Below are 22,366 nucleotides of genomic sequence, written 5' to 3'. Positions count from 1 at the left end.
AGAGACACCTGCGTACCTCTCTGCCACAAGCTGCAGCGAAGCTGGTGCCAAAGTGGCCCGACCTACAGGCTTTTCGCAGGAAGGATGAGAAGGGGAGGCGTGAGCAGGCAAAACACCACAACCGCAGACAGAGTCAGGACAGAAGGTGTGGATTACTACTGAAGGAACCACTGGAGCAGTAGTTGGACCTGCCAGTGCTCCCAGATCTACAGACGGATTTTCTAAGGAGAGGAGCCACCTCACACCAACAGGGACTGTTACCAGATCTGGTCGAGTGGTGAGACCTCCTGTAAGATTGGATGTGTAATTCTCTGAAGGCATCCATTCATGGCCTATTCAAAGCTGGCTTAGGCTGTTAGAGATGTTTACAATTGTGTGTTTCGTTTAAATGTAAGTGAACAAGTGAGAGATGTGTATCATTTTAACGTTTGATAATGCTCTGCACTCCTGTTCTTGTGAGCTGAGTGAGTCATTATGAAGTATGTCTTTAGCTAAAGGGAGGAGGTGTAGCGGGAGACTACTGTACCCATAAGGCTGTGTGTGTGTGTGTGTGGGGGGGGGGGGACTTCCGGGAAACGAAGTAAAGTTGGTGAACTTCACTCGAACTGCTGAGTCCAGTGTCTTCATTATACAGATGCATGATCTAAATTATAATATTGCTGACTGAGGCCAAATTTCCCCAAATCGAATCGAATCATGGATTGAATCTATTCGGGCAAGGGCGTCGATTTGGCATGGACGGAAGGGACATGTCCCCACCAATATCCAGCGATTATTGAATTGTCCCCACCAATAATTTGATCTCTTCGAGTAAAGAAAAACAAACCTGATAGGAAGAAGAAAAAAAAGCGATCTGTCAGCGTCTCATTCACCCAGCGGTGCAGAAAGAGTTAAATTACGTTCTCTACTGGAGTCCTACCTCATGTGACAAATATGGCCAATGTGATTGGCTGAGCCTTTCAGGGAGCTCTGTTGAGTTTTAGCAGCGGCAAGCCTGCGCTGCGAGGAGGAGGACGGCAGCGAAGAGGAAGAATCTGGATATAAGAAAGTATTTTTCAGAGAAACCTGTAAGTCACTTAAAGCCAAGTTCACTCATAATGCCACGGTCTGGCTGGCAGACCGTGGGGGTGTAGGGAAGGAGGACCCAGGCGCGGTGCTCTATGTACAAGCAGTGCGTTTATTTACAGTGATGGACAGACATGACAATAAATCCCGTGCTCTCCCGACTCCCGTGACGTGTCCTCTTCTCAGTGCTAGTGCTCCTGTCTCCGCTTCTCCGTGATGAGCACCCCGTGCTCGCTGTCCTCTCGTCTCCCCGTAACTCCTGGGGACATAAGAGAGAGGAAGCCGTCAGACACACAATAATGCAGCAGACTCAAACTAGGAACTGGTCGAGAGACTGACGTGAAGCCACGCAATGATCCAGCGCCGGAGAGAGCTCCACCACACTCTCAAGTAGCTCCTCCGACAGGCCTGATCAGCTGCAGGTGTGTCAAGGTCTTCAGGTGTGGCCAATAGGGGTGGGTTTTTATAATCGATTCATCGATTAAAATCGATTCTGGCTTGGATAACGTAAAATCGATTCATTAAAATCCTGAATCGATTCATTAAAATCCTGAATCGATTTTTTAATATAAATTTATTTTGCCCGAAATGCCAGAATCTCTGGTGACATCTCACAAAATTTCAAGAACCACCAAACAGTTAAGACAATAAATGAGAGCAGGAACACGGATTCTGCACATAGACTTAAACACACAGCGCGACCCGCGGATCAGAATCAGTGAGATGTCGCCTTTCTCACGGTCGGGGCTGAAAGCCGACAGCTCGCTGACTCTGATCTGTCGGCGGGTCCGCGCTTTGTGTTCACGCCCTTTATGCGCTGATTCTAAAGCTGTTAGTTTGATCTCTCTCCAAACAATATTGACCGAACCAGCAGCAAAAGAAGATTCACATAAACATCGTCATGTATTCACTCTGACTTTTACTGTTTTGCTTCCACCGCGATGCACAGCTCCCTCTCTCTCTCTCTCTGTACTTCAAGAACAGTTTCCCTTTCTTCATTATTCACTTGCTTGTTACGCACAAGTCTACTGTTGTTTACAGCGCTGTCGGCCGCTGTTTTTTTCCCTTTTACATTCTTCTGAAAAGAAAACCTAATTTCTGCTGTTCAATACTGAACAAATTTAAACTTTTTAAAATTATTCAAAATGCAAAACGCTTAACCGTGTCTCTAATAAAACCGCTGTAACTTCAGAGGTAATGTTCATTAATTAATGGTTTTCTTTCGTTTTTGATCTACTGCAGAATATTTTTATAAAATCCCAGGCCAGGAAAATCACCTTCATGTTTTTCTGTGTTTTATCTTCAGCTACTTTGACACAAAGGCCTCTGCTGTGACGCTCACACCTTTGATAAAGTCTTGCGTGTGTCAGCTTCCTTTTTATTGATACAAAAATATGTAAATGTACTGATCTGAATTATAATATTTCTGACTGTCAAAATATCCCAGATTTAAATCGAATCGAATCGAATTAAATCGAATTAAATCGAATCGTGGATCGAATCGATTCGGGACCTTGTGAATCGGAATTGAATCGATTCTAGAAATCAGTGACGATACCCAGCCCTAACGAGGAGTGGACATTAGACCATCTGTGCTTTGGTCTGATGATGTCACGGTTCTGGGTCATTGTGACCCAGCATTTTGAGTTCTTGTGTTTTGGTAATATGTTATATTATGGTTTTTGTTCTGAGTCCTTGGTTGTGCCCTTTGGATTATTGTGATTTAGCTTTCAGGTTTAGTTGTGCGTGTGTGTTTATTGTCTTGTTCCCCAGTCAGTCATGTCTCATGTAACTCTGGTTCCTGGACTCTGTGTTCCCCCTGTTCTCTGTCAGTGTTGCATCTCTGAGTCCTGTCAGTTTATTTCCTGTTTTACATTGAAGGTCTTGTCTCATGTTAGTGTATTCTGTTTTACTTCCTTGTCTTGCCCAGTTACTCCCAGCTGTGCTCTCCCTCTGTGTTTCGTTCCCTCGTTATCCCTCTGTGTATTTAAGCCTTGTCTCCGCCTCTGTTAGTTGCTGGTTCGTCTGCGTGTCTTCCTGCCGTGTGTCTCTCCAGGTTCCACGTCTCAGGTTTTTGTTCCTTGCATTATTATTTTGTAGCTGTTCCCAGTTTAGGTTTTTGTTAGCATAGTTCCCTGCGATGCTTTGATTTGAATTTTGCCTTTCGTTATTAATAAACTTTCTCACAGCTACGTTGCCGTCCGTGCTTGGGTCCACATCCTTCATCTCCCGACAATCTGCCCTGCAGATCATGACAGATGAGTCCAAATTTGAGATCTCTGGTTCCACTGTGTCTTTGTGCCATGCAGAAAAGGTGATGGGATGGTCTCTACATGCATGGGGCGGTCGTGGCTCAAGAGTTGGGAGGTCGCCTTGTAATCGGAAGGTTGCCGGTTCGAGCCCCGGCTTGGACAGTCTCGGTCGTTGTGTCCTTGGGCAAGACACTTCACCCGTTGCCTACTGGTGGTGGTCAGAGGGCCCAGTGGCGCCAGTGTCCGGCAGCCTCGCCTCTGTCAGTGCGCCCCAGGGTGGCTGTGGCTACAATGTAGCTTGCCATCACCAGTGTGTGAATGTGTGCGTGAATGGGTGGATGACTGGATATGTAAAGCGCTTTGGGGTCCTTAGGGACTAGTAAAGCGCTATATAAATACAGGCCATTTACCATTTACCATGGTTCCCACCGTGAAGAGTGGAGGTGATGTGAGGGGGCTTTGCTGGTGACACTGTTGAACATTTATTCAAAACTGAAGGCACACTGCACCAGCATGGCTACCACAGCATCCTGCAGCAACATGCATCCCATCTGGTTTGCATTTGGTTGGACCATCATTGATTTTTTGATTTGATTTGATTTGATATACCTTTATTAGTCCCACAAGGGGAAATTTCATAAGGCTGCCGACCTATTGCACGCAATGGCGGCGCCATCTTACCCTCCGACCATACATACATTACACAAATATCACATGGGGAAGACAGGTCAGAGAGGTATAACAATGGAAAATGCACCACATGAGGAAAGATAAGGAGAAAAAAATAACTCCCCCCAGACTGAGCTCCAACAGTTTGAGAACAGAAAAAAACACCTCTGCACATGAAAAACCTCTTAATACACCAAAGAAACACATGACAAGCAACAGGGGGGTAAAGGGTGAGAGACAGCCGAATTAGACAGCACATCCGGGCCTGCGTGCGCTGGTCTCCTTGATCCACCGTCAAGGGAATAAGCATCGAAGGCATTTGGAAAGGGAGGGGGGATGAGTGTGTGCATATCAGTGTATATGTATGTGTGTGTGTCCAGAGTTCAGCTGAGACAGTGTCCTTTGCCCTGCCAGGCTAAGTAAACAGTCTTCCAGCCAACCCAGGTGGCCTTGCATGGAATGGGAAGGAACAGACTCAACACAGTCGTTATCAGGGTGTTGTTGTTCAGCTCCAGCCTTGCAGCTGGCACCAAAGGGGTATCCGCATGAAGTGATGGTGCTTTTTACTTTAGTGCGAACAGCTCATATGAATTTCAAAGCAGTTCTACAGTCCAACACTGGTCTCTCAATCTCCCGTTGGAGAGCCGCGAGCTTCGCCATACTTGCGTTCTGTGATGTTGTCATTTCTTGTGCTCAATGAGCCCATTTTGAGAAACTCACGCCTCTCCCATCGTTCCAATCCCAGCGGGCAGCCTTGTGGGGGTTTGAACAGCCAGTTCCACTTTCTCAAGCCAGCTCCGATCAGCCAGAACCCTGTTATCATGGTTCCGAATAGGTAGATATCTTCAGCACTCAGGCTCACCCGAGCCCAAACTTCTCGTTGAGAAAGGGGTGTCAATTGCATTTAAGGACCAGTTTTCAACAGGACAATGACCCCAAACACACCTCCAGGCTGTGTACTAGAAGAAGTATACTAGATGGCGGCGCGCACAGACGCAGCGGCTCTATGCTCTCCACTTAGGTGCCTTTCTTTTTGGTTTCTCCACTTTTTCTTCTTCTTTTGTTTTCCTTATTGTGAAGCCAAATTTTCCTACAACCATCTGGAATTATGCAAGATCGGATATAACAGCCAGATCCCCATTACCAGTGATTATCAGGGGGTGCACAACATCCCCCCGGAGATAGCGAGAACATCGGGTGCTCCGTGGATTGTTATCGGCTCTGCCAAGAAACGCAGGCGGCGGAAGGAACGCAAACAAAAGCGGGGATGCCTGCCGGGCCTGCTAGCCAGGCTAAAGAGGCAGCCTTTCAAACCACCGCTCCCGAGCATCTTTCTGACCAACGCACGGTCGGTTGTCAACAAAATAGACGAACTGAACCTACTTCTCGCCGCACAGCCAATCGTCCGTGACTGCTGTGTCCTGGTCATCACGGAGACATGGCTCACTCCGCGAGGCTCCGCCTACGACAGCCGTAACGCTCCGACAATCCATCAAGCGGTGCGGCTTGGTAGCTTAGCAAAGTCGTACTGAAACATCTGACAGATTTTCGAGCGCCGTGCACATAAAATCAGTTCGAGGTCAGTAAACACAACCAGAGTTCATACATGAGGCACACGGGATTATAAGGGGCGCTGTCAACTTTCAGAAAAATCAAAGGATTGGTTTTAAGTGCGCCGTATTTTCCAAACAACACGGTAATAACGACAGCCCGCTAGCATGCGCTACCAAAAATAGTGCTTTGTTGTGTATCTGACGGACGAAAGCTAAACCAGTTCCACACCAGTGAAGCTGCATTTTTACAAACCAGTTCTGGTTCATGTTTCATTCAACGATCTGCTTGCGCTCTTCTCATTCTGCGTCATCATCCAATTCCACCTGTGATCTTGTGTCACCATTGCTCCCTGAGCTTTGTGTTGGTTCTTCACCTGACAAACAGGACAAACATGACAATAAGAATAAAATGTGGAGCTGCTTCAGTGTGTCTGTCACTTTGTGCAGATCTTGACTCATCAGTAATGTTTGTAGGCTGAGTGCGTTTTTAAAACAAGTTGTGCAAACTGCACTACAAGGTGGAATATTTGCAAAATCATGACTATGACCTATGAATACGTCAGTGCCATTAAGATGAAATTATTGTGTCACCAACATTTTAAAGTTAGACATATAATTCTAACAGCCTCTGTAATCTAATATCCTGGCTGCTCGAGGCTCCGTTTTCTCTGACAGCTTCAGTTAGATTAGAAACGCTGCTCTGAGACTGAGAGAACTAACAGTGCTGCCTGCTGTGCAAACACGTTATTCATGGTTACATACAGTTTTAGACTGATGTGGGACAAAGCCTAGCATAGCCTGTAACGTTATTGTGACGGACACATTTTATGTGTCAGACCCAGGACCCTGAGCAGTTATGGACTAATATTATGATGTATGTATTTTGTATTGCTGTCCCTCGTTCTCCCTGCTTGTAGACGTGTGTGTGGCCCTGGCAGGTGATTGGCCACTAGGGCTGGGTATCGTCACTGATTTCTAGAATCGATTCAATTCCGATTCACAAGGTCCCGAATCGATTCGATCCACGATTCGATTTAATTCGATTCGATTTAAATCTGGGATATTTTGACAGTCAGAAATATTATAATTCAGATCAGTACATTTACATATTTTTGTATCAATAAAAAGGAAGCTGACACACGCAAGACTTTATCAGAGCTGTGAGCATCACAGCAGAGGCCTTTGTGTCAAAGTAGCTGAAGATAAAACACAGAAAAACATGAAGGTGATTTTCCTGGCCTGGGATTTTATAAAAATATTCTGCAGTAGATCAAAAACGAAAGAAAACCATTAATTAATGAACATTACCTCTGAAGTTACAGCGGTTTTATTAGAGACACGGTTAAGCGTTTTGCATTTTGAATAATTTTAAAAAGTTTAAATTTGTTCAGTATTGAACAGCAGAAATGAGGTTTTCTTTTCGGAAGAATGTAAAAGGGAAAAAAACAGCGGCCGACAGCCTATAAACAACAGTAGACTTGTGCGTAACAAGCAAGTGAATAATGAAGAAAGCGAAACTGTTCTTGAAGTACAGAGAGAGAGAGAGAGAGAGCTGTGCATCGCGGTGGAAGCAAAACAGTAAAAGTCAGAGTGAATACATGACGATGTTTATGTGAATCTTCTTTTGCTGCTGGTTCGGTCAATATTGTTTGGAGAGAGATCAAACTAACAGCTTTAGAATCAGCGCATAAAGGGCGTGAACACAAAGCGCGGACCCGCCGACAGATCAGAGTCAGCGAGCTGTCGGCTTTCAGCCCCGACCGTGTCCTTGCCGTCGGGTGAGAAAGGCGACATCTCACTGATTCTGATCCGCGGGTCGCGCTGTGTGTTTAAGTCTATGTGCAGAATCCGTGTTCCTGCTCTCATTTATTGTCTTAACTGTTTGGTGGTTCTTGAAATTTTGTGAGATGTCACCAGAGATTCTGGCATTTCGGGCAAAATAAATTTATATTAAAAAATCGATTCAGGATTTTAATGAATCGATTTTACGTTATCCAAGCCAGAATCGATTTTAATCGATGAATCGATTATAAAAACCCACCCCTACTCCTCGTGTTTCTTGACCCGGACAAATCTCTTCTGCTTGTTGCTTTTCCTTAGTCGTGGTTTCTCATGTTAGTGTTTTCACTATGCCTATTTCACATTTTCATTGCCTGATTGCAACATCTGTACTGTTAATTGTAGGATCTAAAGAGATAAGAGTTCAGCTTACTGGTGTGGCCCTCCCAGTTTCTCATGTGCCCACCCCTGCTCAGAAGCGCCCTAAGGGGGAGAAAAGTGATGAATCTAAGGTCCCATGACTGACAGGGACAGAAAGTATTAACATGTCACCATCAACGTTTGCTTCACAAGGTACTTATAAATGTGTTTGTTTCATGGCATTAGTGTTGTTTTGTTTTTGCCAACAAAGACTGGTTTGGTTTCTTTCAGGTGCACGTGCTCCAAGGTGATGCTGAGAGCTGATGTTTCACAAAAGAAAGACAGACAGATGGAAATGAAACTTATACCAAAGTCCACATGAGAGAAACTGCTTGACTTTTTTAATATTAGTTAGTTTACTTCAGTTCTAACAGAAAATAACGTGTTTCTGTTATTTTAGCCAACATGCACCTGCCTGCACCAATTACAAATGTGAAATGTAATACATATATGTATTACATCACTTATGTGCCAACGTGCTTCCATGGTATGATTCAATTCAATTCAATTTTATTTATATAGCGCCAAATCACAACAAAAGTCGCCTCAAGGCGCTTCATAGATACAGAGAAAAACCCAACAATCATATGACCCCCTATGAGCAGCACTTTGGTGACAGTGGGAAGGAAAAACTCCCTTTTAACAGGAAGAAACCTCCAGCAGAACCAGGCTCAGGGAGGGGCGGGGCCATCTGCTGTGATTGGTTGGGGTGAGAGAAGGAAGACAGGATAAAGACATGCTGTGGAAGAGAGACAGGGGTTAATAACAGATATGATTCAATGCAGAGAGGTCTGTTAATATATAGTGAGTGAAGAAGAAACACCCAATGCATCATGGGAATCCCCGGCAGCCTACGTCTATTGCAGCATAACTAAGGGAGGATTCAGGGTCACCTGGTCCAGCCCTAACTATATGCTTTAGCAAAAAGGAAAGTTTGAAGCCTAATCTTGAAAGTAGAGATAGTGTCTGTCTCCTGAATCCAAACTGGAAGCTGGTTCCACAGAAGAGGGGCCTGAAAACTGAAGGCTCTGCCTCCCATTCTACTTTTAAATACTCTAGGAACAACAAGTAGGCCTGCAGAGCGAGAGCGAAGTGCTCTAATAGGGTGATATGGTACTACAAGGTCATTAAGATAAGATGGGGCCTGATTATTTAAGACCTATACTGATCTAATCTCTGGCTTAGGCAGCTGTCCCACTCCCATCCCCTCAGACCCACACTCCTGACACTGAACCAGCACCACTGATTTCTTAAGAAGTAAAATCTTTTGCCAAAAATGTGTCTAATTGCAGGAGGTTCCTTGGGAAATTGTCTTGGTCCTGCAGTCCTCTCTGGTGTCCTGTCACTGCTTGTTATTGTGTGTGTCTCTTTTCTCTGCACTCCTCCCTGCCTGGACAGTACTTCTCTCGGGTTCCTACGTACCTGCTGACAATCAACTCACCTGCTGCGCATCATCTTCATCTGATCGGTCACCACTTAAGGTGGCGGCTGAGTCGGATTCCTGCTGTTCACCTTGGACCCTTGTTGGGTGATGAGTGTGTTTGTGAGGAGCGTCAGCATGGAGTTTGATCTGGGACGAGCGAGTGACCGGCTCTGTGAACAGAAGAGTTTGCTTCCCTTTCCCTGGATCCCCTGGCGCCCCCTTCCTCTCACTACTGTATGTACAGAATCGGGGTTCTGTAAATAAACGCAGGTTGAGTTTGAGTCCTGCCATTTGCCTTGACAGATTTTTTTTTCATGTATTTTGTAATAATAATTCATTATAACTCACATAAACAGAGCATTTTTGGAAAGGTGTCTATTATACTTTGCACACTGCCTATGACAGATTGTTTTAGTTGGCTATACTTTGTTTGAAAAAATATTTAAGTAATATTTATCAATACTTAATGTTACAAATAAAAATGTTTAAGTTATAAAAATACTTTTTATAGATGACATTTCCAAAAAGTTAACGTATTTTTTTGTGTTTGGTACCAATCAATGTAAAAAAAAAATCTAATAATGTTATCATCATATACCCCTGCAAAAATATCTACTTACCTAAGTAGGATATTGATCCATTTCTTTTAGGGCTGTCATGGTTTGCGGTATCCACGTTTTTTCACGGCGCCCCTACCCCTCAATGCTGGCACCGAGCAAGTTACACGGGGAAGATGAACTGTCTCATCCCAGTCACAGGTACACTGAAACACCGTCCGCAGATTTGTTTTTACTGTAAGTTTCGCAGCGTCGTATGAGCACATGCGCCTCAGCTCGTGAGTCTCGTGCCAGCGTATGGCACCGTTGATCTGTTTCGTCGCGGATGTCCTGCTACAACAGCGAAGTTGTGGTTAAAAAACAAAACGTCAACAAACCAATGTGCAAATCCTTCCTCGCGTGCGTGTGTGCGTGTGCACGCGCGCGGAGGGGAGGGGGGGCTCCAGCCAGTCAGACGCCAGCGACTGGAGCTGGAGGAGCGCGAGGTTGTATTCGCGTGCAGTGAAGCAGGAGGACGCGGAGGACCAGAGCCGATGTGTGCGGTGACAACTGAGCGAGTCCAGGCAGTGAACTAGTTCTCAGTCTTTAACGCCGGGAGAGCAAATCACTGATCGACGCCACTGCCTACAGCGCACCGAGTTTCAACCTCAGCTCACCGGAGCTTTCCTTAAGAAGGGCCCAGAAGTTCGCCGAGGGATGGATCGATCCCGGGGGTATCACCGCAACTGCTGCTGACACTCCTTCAGGGAAGTTTGAGGTGTTTGGAAACTACCGTGTGACTCTGTCCGGTACCATGCTGACACTTACGCAGAGTATGTAAAGTTATTCGTTAAATCCTGCAACTCTAACGAGAGTCTGCTCCCCCGGCTGCTTTGCAAAGTGTGAATAAGTGGTTTTATAGCGTGTGTGTGATTGTGCTCCTGAAGAGCTGCTACTTTCTTCATGCGCTGTTCTCATTTTTATGTCCAGCAGTTGCACTCCAGCGTATCTGTGCTCAGTGTGTGTATCAGTGTGGGTTATTCACGGTGCTGCTATGCAGACTGACTGGAGCCACGCTCAGACAGTTCCACTGTAACCCCAATTCTGAGGCCTGGACTGCATTCACAGAAAGAAACCTTTACAGCTCTGCACTTCTCCATCCAGAGGGACAACTTGTACTGAGCAGCAGATGTTACACAGCTTTATGTACTAACGTGGATTATTCAGAGACTGCTATGAAGACAGAGTGGAGCCACAGAAAACCTGCTTGTAAAACTGAAGTAATGCACACGATTGTGCAGTTGTCCGTGCAATGAAATAAGCTAACGGTGTATTCCTGAATGAAACACTGGGACCAAAAGTCTTTTTTGTGCAGTAGTGAAACACATTCTTCCAGGAGGTGAAGGCTCAGCTGATGCTCGCTCCTACACAGTGAAAGAACTGAAATGATTTACTGGACAACTTTTAAGATTTTGTAGTTCATGTACATTTCCAAATATCACCGTTTTTTGTGTTCAAATCCGATTTTACGTTACCTGTTTGTTACCCTAACTGTTGCAAAATGAAGAATCCCCTTCCTCTGAGTAATATGTGGAACAGACCTGATAACAAAGACCCACAGCAGGTCTCTGTGCCTAGCACTAACAAGAAGTTCAAGAGGAAGTCCCGCGAACCTAAAAGGTTTTTCAATGGCCCCGAGCCCGACAGGATGAACACCTACACAGTTGACGTGACTGATGCAGACTGGGTAGATGACGCCCATATGGAGTCGCATAATGTCCACAAGCTGGCTCCACTCAAGAGACACCTGATGATGTCACAAGAGCCGATGGCCAGTACCACGGGGATTCTGTCAGGATTAAAAGAAGACATGGCTGCAGCTCAGAGTGGTGGTGCCATAGATATGAGAATTGGCAGTAATGTGCCTGTTGATGCTTCCAAAGTTTCCCAGGTGCCCACCTCCTCATTCTCTAACCCAGAGATCTCCCACTGGCCCACCTCCATCTCCCAGCCTCTGTCCAGCAGACTAAAACTGGGCCTTCAGTCGATATTCCCTCCTTCAACATCAACCTGCAACTCAGCCAGTCACCAGGTGTTTTCCTTAGAGGCGCCTCCCGGCCAGTCTGCCGCCAGAGTCTCACAGTCCTCCGAGTGTCACGAACATATGGATCCACAGGTCCCTTCGCATAAGGTGAATATGTCCTTTCACATATAATCGTGTATAAAAGAATGTACACCCTCTTTAAATTCAAAGGTTTTAATTGCCAGTAAATAATAAACAGTCCTCTGGTCTTTAGCTGGTTTAAAACGATTTAAATGCAGCCACGGATAAACCAAAAGGGGTATTTTTCATCTGACCTCAAAATAAGCCAAAATACAGAAACAATGTGTGAACCACCAACTACAACCTTACCCAAGGACGTTTGGCATGTAGGCTGGGCTGAATCACCAAAGTGTTGATCAGTCGATGACCTGCTCTACCTCCTGAGCTACACTGAAGTGAAATGCTGTGGTGGGACCTTGGGAGAGCTGTGCATAATGTTTGCAACCCTCAGTGAACTGAAGCAAATGACCTCATTAATTGTCCAATCAACTGAAACTTGTTCAATGAAATGTGGCCAATCAAGTCATCGACTAACTTCTCCACATCATGTTCTTAGGGTTAAATTGTCAGACTTAAAAGCCATTTATGATTTCACAAAAATTCTCACCTTTTATAGATTAAGAGGACTCCTGGAAGAATTGAATATATATTTAATTGATTGATAAGTAATCAAATAAAAGGAAAAAACGTTTAAGATAGTCCACGATCCAAAGGTTGCTGCCAGAGTAAGTAGGAAATGCATCCTAGAGGGTAAGCTCAGTGATAGTGTGCTAACTCCAGGCCTAACCCCATGGCCCGTGTTTCACCAGGAGTCTCTGAGGAAGCGGATTGGGTTGAGTCCTGATGGATCTGGGCATCTTCCAGAAGTCAAAGCCATCCAGCAGACCAGGAGGCTGCTAGCAAACGCCAGGGAGAGGACCCGTGTCCATACCATCAGTGCTGCATTCGAGGCTCTGAGGAAACAGGTCAGACTCACACTTTATAATGTCCCTCTATGTACAAATATATGTTTTCTGATGGCTGGTTGACAGCCAGGTTCATCTTCTGAGAGACACACATCATCTCCCTAAAAAGAAACTCTGAAGGTGTCGCACCGACTCCTACGCTGACAGGATGAAAACCTGGGTAGATGAGTGACTGTCTGTCCACCATCCTAAAGTTTTCCTCAGCCTTTGTTTGTTTGCATTGTAGATTCTCACTGAAGGCATCAACACATGTGGAGTTATGCATTAAACCCAAAAGCTGTGAAATGTCTGCAAACATGTTTTAGATTTCAGATTCTTCCTCATATCCAGCCTTTGCTGTGATTCCTGCTCACTCTCTGCATCCTCTCCATGAGCTTCACGAGGTCGTCGCCTGGAATGGTTTCCAGCAGTCTGATGGGGTTCCCAGAGCTGCTGAGTCAGTTTCATCATAGCTCTTGATGTTGTTTCTCTTTACTTAGCTGATTGGTTCTTACCATAATATGAATTCTAACAGTTGTCAAACAGGCTGTCAGCTGTGCACCAACCTGACTGCTGCCAACACACCTGATGGTCCCAACTCCACAGGTGAACCCCGACAGGCTCACCTGTGAGGTGAATCCATGTCAGGTGGCTGTTTCATGAAGCTCACTGAGAGAAGACAAAGCGAAGCGCGGCTCAAATATAAGACATATTTAGACTTATTTCTTTAGTTACATGATTCCATATGTCCTGCTTCATATATTTGATGTCTTCAGTTTGTAAAGTAAAGCTTCTCCGTGTATATCTCTGAATCTATTTCACAATACATTACAACACGTGATGGCAGTTGTTTCAGTGTAGCTGTGTAACGGCGTAAACACCTTAACTACACTACTTATCACTGTCCCTCTGGAGGCTCCACTCTCTGCATTGTGAGGTCATATGTGGAGATTGATATTACTCACTTCCATTAATGGTGAAAAGGTTTGGAAGTGTGAAACCATGGTTTCCTTAAACCTCAAAGACTTAATCAAAATGTGGTTTTGTCTTTGGTACCACGTGATGAGCTAATACGTGATGCACTAACAACAGTAATAGAGGATAAGTCCATATGTTTCTCTTTGAAAACAGCACAACACTTTAGACAAACGAGAAGAGGCTAAAGGAGAATCATTTCCTTCTCTTTTCCTTCCTCCAACCACGGACCGTGCTCTAGGTGCCGTGTTACTCGTACGGGCAGAAGCTCTCCAAGCTGGCGATCCTACGTATAGCCTGCAATTACATCCTGTCTCTGGCTCAGCTCGCGGAGCTGGACTACAGTTCAGATCACAGCAGCGTGAGCTTCTCTCAGTGTGTTGAACAGTGCACACGGACCCTGCAGGCCGAGGGAAGGAGCAAGAAGAGGAAGGTGAGGTGGAACTCCCATAAACATGCATTTACAGTTAACTTTTATCACACACGTTCTTGAATGATTGGGCCCCATCATATGTTAAAGATACCACAGTACCACGTTATCCCAGAACAGCACATTGCAGGCTAACTTTGCTTCCTGTAGTTTCCAAAAGTTCGTGAACGTTTTGGAACAACTGTCATAAACTCACATTTTACAACACAGAAGGCAGGTGAAACGTGAGAAAATGTGCCAGTTTAAGAAAAGTGTTTGATGGCAGCAACGCTTCTCAGAGAACATTTGGAGATGTTGTTGAAGAGTGTTTGATTGCTGACAGGAGCAGGACGCGCACTCAAATGTTTTCTCTCAGCTTACTGTAGAGAAGCATCAAGAAAGATAAGCGAGACTAAAACTCAAAGCTGTGTAGAACAGTTTGCTGCTGAACAGCTTCACTCTGTTTGTTTTAGGCTACATGGGAGCACACGTTGGTATAAAACCTGTATCTGCCCTCCAGCTTCGATGGTGCTTTTCCATCAAAGTGTCATAGATGAAGACTTTTAAACGAGGGCTGCAGAACAGTTTTAATGAGCTGTGGTCAAACGATGACAGCAGCCTTTCTGCATCATGTTCACATGTCGCTCGTTTGCATGAGCGCTTGCTGCGTGTTCACAGAGACGTCCATGACAGAACGATGTCTACACCTGAGGATCATCCAGGACTGACTCTCAGCCTTATGTAACTTACCTGTTGCCAGTTAATCTGGTTAGCTGCTAAATGTTCCTCCAGCTGTTTCTTGTGGCACCACTTACTTTGTTCCTCCCGTTGCAGCTTTTGCACTGGTTCTTAGCATCTTTCTGCTCTGCCTGAGCACTCACGTGACTTTGTATAATGTGCCTCATTCACCTGCTCAAGCTAGCACTTTTTCCTAAGTGCTTTCTGTCTAACATTTACCCACATTTGCACTCTGATAGATTAGGGTTAGTATTCTGCTCCAGGATATTTGGCATGCACACTGGAACAGCAAGCTTCCAATTAGATGACACAGTCTACCTCCTGAGCTTCTAAAACATGCTTCCATCAAAGTGAGCTCATTTTTTAGGAAATAGTAAAATGTCTGAATTTAAACAGTTTATTTAACAGTTTTCTGTAAAATATGGCGTCATGAGATTTGCAAACCATCGCATTCTGTTCTTATATATGTTTGAGACAGCATCCCAACATTTAGAGAATCAGGTTGGTAGAACTGTAGCTGTCAGGCTGCTGTGGACAGAGCCACCAGTGTGGACTCAGGAGACGACACCCACTCTGCTGACTGGCTAATGACTTTCCTTATTAAAGCCAATAGTTAGCAGTATAACTAATCATTCATGTGTTATGCTGCTGTAGGCTTAGGCTGCAGAGACTCCAACGATTCTTTTCACCTGTTTCTACTCCTCAGGTGTTTTTACATCAGCGCTCCATGTCACTCAGTTCTGTCTCCCAGTTTGTGTTTTGCATTCTCCATGGGGTCCAATATTTTTTACATTTCTTTATTCAGTTCTTCTTTCTTTGTGTTTTTTATACTTCAATTGCTTTTGTTTGGTTTGTGGTGGTCTGCGAGCAGACACAGTGTAAGAGGATTTTAGGGGATTTAACAAAAGTACTGCATGAACTGTTTAAGGCTGCCAGACAGAAGCAGCAGGCTACAGATGTTTGTTTCAATACAAACACATAAAATACACATAAGCTTTTTAAGTGATATTTTTAAGACATGACATGTATGATGCTGAGAAACTAAAAGGTAAATGGCCTGTATTTGTATAGCGCTTTACTAGTACCTAAGGACCCCAAAGTGCTTTACACCACATTCACACACTGGTGATGGCAGCTACATTGTAGCCACAGCCACCCTGGGGCGCACTGACAGAGGCGAGGCTGCCGGACACTGGCGCCACCGGGCCCTCTGACCACCACCAGTAGGCAACGGGTGAAGTGTCTTGCCCAAGGACACAACGACCGAGACTGTCAGAGCCAGGGCTCGAACCGGCAACCTTCCGATTACAAGGTGAACTCCCAACTCTTGAGCCACTATTATCAGGAAGTCCTAAAAACTCCCTGAAACTTAAAGGTCTTAAATAATCAGGCCCCATCTTATCTTAATGACCTTGTAGTACCATATCACCCTATTAGAGCACTTCGCTCTCGCTCTGCAGGCCTACTTGTTGTTCCTAGAGTATTTAAAAGTAGAATGGGAGGCAGAGCCTTCAGTTTTCAGGCCCCTCTTCTGTGGAACCAGCTTCCAGTTTGGATTCAGGAGACAGACACTATCTCTACTTTCAAGATTAGGCTTCAAACTTTCCTTTTTGCTAAAGCATATAGTTAGGGCTGGACCAGGCTGCCGGGGCTTCCCAGAATGGGAACAAACACTCAGCGGATTTTCAGATCATCCACTGAGTGTTTGTTCCTCACCATGTGTATACACCACTCTTCACTTAATTATTGGTTTTTATTAATCTCTGTCTCTCTTCCACAGCATGTCTTTATCCTGTCTTCCTTCTCTCACCCCAACCAATCACAGCAGATGGCCCCGCCCCTCCCTGAGCCTGGTTCTGCTGGAGGTTTCTTCCTGTTAAAAGGGAGTTTTTCCTTCCCACTGTCGCCAAAGTGCTGCTCATAGGGGGTCATCTGATTGTTGGGGTTTCCTTTGTATTAGTGCATGGTCTACCTTACAGTGTAAAGCGCCTTGAGGCGACTGTTGATGTGTGTAAATACATTTGAATTGAATTTCTCAAATTGAAGATAAAAGTCTGAACTTCCATCACATCATTGTTTGATCCAGGTTTGACTGTGTTGGTGTACAGGGGACTTTAGTAGATGGTGTAAAATCTACATTACTGTGTATTCCTCCCCCTACTCCCAGCCGGTCGTGCCAGATGGCTCCGCCTCCATCAGCCTGTTTCTTCCTGTTAAAAGGGAGGAAACCGCTGCTCATAGGGGGTCATCTGAGTTTGGGCATTTTCTCTGTTTTCTGTTATTTATTATTGGGTTCCAGTATAAAGTGCCTCGAGGTCACTGTTGATGTGCTGTATAAATAAAACCAAATTGGACAAATGTATATAAAGTGAAGTAATCTTAGTCCTCATATAGTCCTGTGATTGGAGGAGTACAGTGGTTGTGACATTGAGTGCTCAGACATAATTAGCAAGAGAATAAAAAGTTTGAAACACAGAAATATTTTAGAAGTAACTTAAAGCTACTTTGGCTGCTTCCTTTTCACAAGGGTTTGATTTGTCAGTGTTTTCACACCCTTCCTGAAACAAATCCAGAGGGCTGCTGTGTATTTATACAGTCAGGCCATAAGTGTTTGGACTTGGTCATTTTGCTTCTGTAGACCAACACAACTAAGTTTAAATCAAACAATCAAAATGTGTAGAAAGTTCAGAATTTCACCTTTAATTCAAGACATTTAACAAAAGCATTGCATACTTTGTCTATTTTATATGCAGATATATTGAACCTTTGAACAGTATCAAAGAAAAAGTAGGACAAAGATGGCGTCCAACTATTGAGCAACTGAAATGTGCCCGTCAAATATCTGCTTTCAAACGTCCTCCTTAGTTCTCCAGAGCTCACAGAGCAGAGCTGATGCTGAAACGTGCTGAACGTATCAATTCAAAAACTTTAACCCTTTAAAATAAATGTGAACTTTGTATTTTGTATGAAAGGTGTTGCACTTTTTATTTACATGTTGCGTAGCGTTACACATTTTTGTTGAACCACAGAGTCGGTGGACTCTTACTTCTGCACTTCACACTAATCGAGTCACGTTGCTCTTTTAGATGTAAACGAGTTTAGAGCTTTTTCCCTGCTGGCTAGCTTTTTTGTGTGTGTGTGTGTGTGTGTGTGTGTGTGTGTCTACATGTGCGTGTTCTGTAAACCCCAGACACCAGATGTTTAGAGTGAAGGGGAAGTAAAGCTGGCGCCATAAAGGGCAGAGGGCAGTGAGAAGGCACGCGAACTGAAACCACACACACACACACACACACACACACACACACACACACACACACACACTTGGCACATTCCCCAGCAGTCTCTCTAACACATTCCCGTGCTCTGCCTCTCCGGGCCATCTGCTCCAACATACTTTGAAACAAGGAGGGGAAAAAACACAGTCATCATCAGCTTGTCAGACAGCAGCAGCTGGTGGAAAGACAGGGTAGGGGGTAGTGGTGTGTGTGTGTGTGTGTGTGTGTGTGTGTGTGTGTGTGTGTGTGTGTGTGTGTGTGTGTGTGTGTGTGCTTTTCTCAGAGCCTCTGAGTCTGTATACACGTTTAGCAGGAAAAAAACCTTTTTGTTTCATTGGCTCTGAGGTCACACATACTCAGGACAAAGAAGACTGAACAAAAACAGGTTTGAACTGCCGCTGTGCCGTTTCATATCTTAAAAATATAAAATAAAAAGCTTTGTTTGTATGCAACAAAGAGCCTGCAGTAGCAACCCTCCAATGGTAGGCCAGTTTGCGGGTCACTCATCATACAGGACAAACCTAATAAACTGGAAACCATCAAGCAACCGCTTCAATGGTGAAGCCTCTGTACCTGCACCATGCTGTATCTGTATCCATATATGAAAAGCAGAGAGCACAAAACATTACACATTCACTGAAGAGGCCACTTTGTACTACTGTGGGTGAGACTGGTAATACACACTACCATTAACCTTCTCAGGTGTGTGTAATTTGGCTGCATCTTTGTTTCTGTTGCTGGGAGAATGTTTACAACAGCTTCATAAAATCACTATGAATAATTCTAATTACAAGGTTGTTATTTACTTTCTAACAAATAGTTTTGAGGAGACAGAAGTAAAATTAACAATATTTTCTCACTATATCAGGTTTCATGTAGATCACATGATGTTTGTTACCTAATGCTGATTTCCTGTTGTTACTTGGTGGCACTATGAGGGCGGCCTAATATTTGCCAGACTCTCAGTAAGCATCAGATTTTATAGTGGTTGCTATGCATGCATTTTGTTATAGCTGCATATCAGCCAGCACAGTGGACGCCAGTCCTTCATCTCTGCTTACTATTGGCCACTCATGGGTAGTTTGTTTTACTCAAAACCAAGATGGTGGACAGAAAGTCATAAATGCTGAAGGTCTGTGGAATATCTCGTAAATCCTCCTAAAGCTGGGAGCAAAAGTCTGTGTCCGTGTTGAATCTAGCTTCTATAATACACAACAAAACACAGTGTTTATATGTTTGTGTGTTTCACATCACTCGGAAAAAGTTCTGTATAGTGGATGTTTATCACCTACTGTTGATGGCATGTTGCCACTGGGTGGTACTATTAATGTGACATAATACTGGCGCGTGGATGTACACTGTCCAGTCTTGATGAAAGTGTAAACATGACGACATCAGAGATGTGAGGGCATGAAACCTGTAACAGGGATAGATGCATCAAAACATGTCAAAGTATTGGCTAATTAAAATATTAACGAAACATCCAGGACTCCTGCAAGTTTCCATATTTAATCATATTTACAAAAATATAACCAGGGACCTTTAATGGCACCCTGGTCACTTTTCATGGAAACGTCACGACAGCGAGGTCACCGGGTCAGACTTTGGAGGTCTGCAAGTGGGTTCAAGTAAAGTTATTAAAAACCAGCAGTAAAGAAATCAAACCATTGGAGAGCATTAAAACCATGAGGCATTTATGACAGCAGGCACAGAATATACATTATATAAGAGGTCACAAAGTAACAATGAGGCGGTGAAGTTGTCATTTCTAAATGGGATGCAAGGGTTATTTGTTACATCTCGAGCATCACCAGGCTGTGCAAATAAATGTGCATATTCCTGGTAAATTCCTGTATAACAGGAAAATAGTGTTTTGTATTCATATCGCCACTGTTAAGTGTTTACGTGTTTGGAAAACCTCAAAACAAATTACTGAATCGTCACAGCTGTCTTTGGTCTGAATCCCACTTACACAAATTAAGGTGGGATTTCCTCGAGGTCCCAACATCCCTCATCAACGTTCAAACAGCGCTATGCAGCAAATAAGTGAGGTACGAGTACAAGTTGGTATGTTGGTTGGCTGTAGCTCAGGTGGTAGAGCAGGTCAGCTACTGACTGGAAGGTTATGGGTTTGATCCAGGCTCCCGTCCATCCATCTTCTTCCGCTTATCCGGGGCTGGGTCGTGGGGGCAGCAGCCCAAGCAGAGAAGCCCAGACTTCCCTCTCCCCAGCCACCTCCTCCAGCTTATCCGGGGAACACCAAGGCGTTCCCAGGCCAGCCGAGAAATATGGGCCCTGGGGCCTCCTCCTGGTGGGACATGCCTGGAACACCTCACCCAGGAGGCGCCCAGGAGGCATCCTTGTCAGATCCCTGAACCACCTCAACTGGTTTGGGCTCCCACTAATCTGCATGCCAAATATGCTTGGGGAAGATACTACCCCCCAGTTGCTCTCTGATGCATCCATCATGAATGTTAGCTAAACAGCACTGAAAGAAGAAAGTGCTGGTGTGACTGGGTGAATGTGGCGTGTTGCATAGAGCGCGTTGAGTCCTCCAGGAGAGCAGAAAAGTGCAGAGCCATCAGTCCAGTTACCATGTAAATACTAATACATTTAGATTATTCTGTGACAGTTTAGTTAAGCAATGATTCTCTGCAACTTTTCACTCTGAGTATCAGAAGAAGGTCATTTTGTTGCTACATGAAAAATAATAACACTGCCCAGCTGATGGCAGATGGCCCCGCCCCTCGCTGAGCCTGGTTCTGCCGGAGGTTTCTTCCATAGGGGGTCGTATGATTGTTGAGTTTTCCTCTGCATGTGTTATTGTAGGGTCTACCTTACAGTACAGAGGTGACTGTTGTTATGAGTTGGCGCTGTATGAATAATATCGGATTGAAGATCATCTTCTCGTCTTCCATTCACAATCACTTTTTGTCCTGCATAGGTTTAGATCTAAATGAACGCTTTCCTCATCACATGCTTCCTCATGCAGCACACACAATAAACACATTCCTTTATTAACTGAAATGATTTTATTTTGGCAGGTTGGAAGAATGCCCGAGGATGTTTGATGTTTTGAGACTACTGCTACCAGAATCACCTCTTCCCACTGCACGATCACACAGCCAGCCTCAGGCCACACTCTACTGTTGCACTGTGTAGAACGAAAAAAGCATGAAACAGTAGCATTTACTGTAAAAACAAAGAGGCTCATGTCATTCAGATTCAATTTAGATTTCCTGAGAAATAGCTGATAATGTTTCCTGGTGGACAGAAGGATGATCAGGATGACACCTAAGAATTAATAATAGATAGTAGTGTTTACAAGTATGTGAACAATGATCATCCTAACTTTGCTTAATTTACCCGACATGGCAGTTACCTAAATATTTAACCAATAATATGACAATGTTTACATAAATCTAGGTTTCTTTGCTACTCTCTGTTCTGTATATCAATTTAAGCAACATTACTAAACATCTTGATTTCTTGTATGGATTCAACATTAAATGTAAACGATGCTAAAACTAAGGTACAAATCCTAAGGTGAGAGAAAGTATGAATGAAAGGCCATACAGATTTGGAATTAAAATAAATACCTTCAATAAATAAATGATATATTCCAACCCCACTGAAGTGTTCTTACATTCATTTTTCTGTCCCATATTTACGGAGCCCTGCAGAGGACATGGGAGAAAAAAAATTAAGACGGACTTTTGCGAGATCTCGCAAAACTAACTCGGGATCTCGCAAAAGTTTCATACATCTCCGAAAACGTCGGAGCACTTTTGCATATGTGATGTCTTGTAAACCGAGCAGATATCTGACGTTTACACAACTACATTCACGCCTCAAAATATCTTAAAAGTGTATTTTGTGACGCAGAAAGAGGAATATTACAACTAAGTAGCTGCCGCCATTGTTGGAATTCAACTTTTGCGAGATCTCGCAAAAGTCCGTCTTAATTTTTTTCCTCCCATGTCCCCTGCGGGGCTCCGTACATATTCTGTCACAGCTCCTCCTCTTTGGTTTTTATCTGTAGTTTTCATGGACTCTGTGATTTTTCACTTTCAGTCTGTCAGGAACAGCTGTGCAACATAAATAGTTCTGAATAAAAAAAAATCAGATAAATGAAGACGTCTTAAATAAAATAAAATCTTTGTCCATGTGCAAATGTGGATGGTAGCGCGTCTATAGTCAGAAGCTCCGCAGCCCATCAGGGTC

At 44.2% G+C, this 22,366-nt stretch overlaps 1 protein-coding gene and 2 long non-coding RNA genes across 3 annotated transcripts; 2 read left to right on the top strand and 1 right to left on the bottom strand.

Moving 5' to 3' along the window:
- Positions 1–1,157: 1,157 nt before the first annotated feature.
- Positions 1,158–10,445, bottom strand: LOC113030342 (uncharacterized). The gene is made up of 3 exons (XR_013912490.1): positions 9,782–10,445; positions 9,180–9,415; positions 1,158–1,324 (listed from the first exon to the last, which is right to left on the bottom strand). It is a non-coding gene; the product is annotated as an uncharacterized LOC113030342 (long non-coding RNA).
- On the top strand, positions 7,724–8,033 carry LOC145432212 (uncharacterized). Its single transcript, XR_013912491.1, has 2 exons — positions 7,724–7,891; positions 7,970–8,033. It is a non-coding gene; the product is annotated as an uncharacterized LOC145432212 (long non-coding RNA).
- On the top strand, positions 10,435–21,773 carry atoh8 (atonal bHLH transcription factor 8). The gene is made up of 4 exons (XM_080308875.1): positions 10,435–11,888; positions 12,611–12,766; positions 13,962–14,153; positions 21,187–21,773. The coding sequence occupies exons 1-4, from the start codon at positions 11,259–11,261 to the stop codon at positions 21,211–21,213; spliced, it is 1,005 nt and encodes a 334-aa protein (XP_080165001.1). The 5' UTR covers positions 10,435–11,258; the 3' UTR covers positions 21,214–21,773.
- The last annotated feature ends 593 nt before the right edge of the window (positions 21,774–22,366 follow it).

This window comes from Astatotilapia calliptera, chromosome 2 (assembly GCF_964374335.1).
Source record: "Astatotilapia calliptera chromosome 2, fAstCal68.1, whole genome shotgun sequence".
Taxonomy (NCBI): Eukaryota; Metazoa; Chordata; class Actinopteri; order Cichliformes; family Cichlidae; genus Astatotilapia; species Astatotilapia calliptera.
Note: the sequence above shows the minus strand (reverse complement) of the source record. Positions and strands in the feature narration are given on the sequence as shown.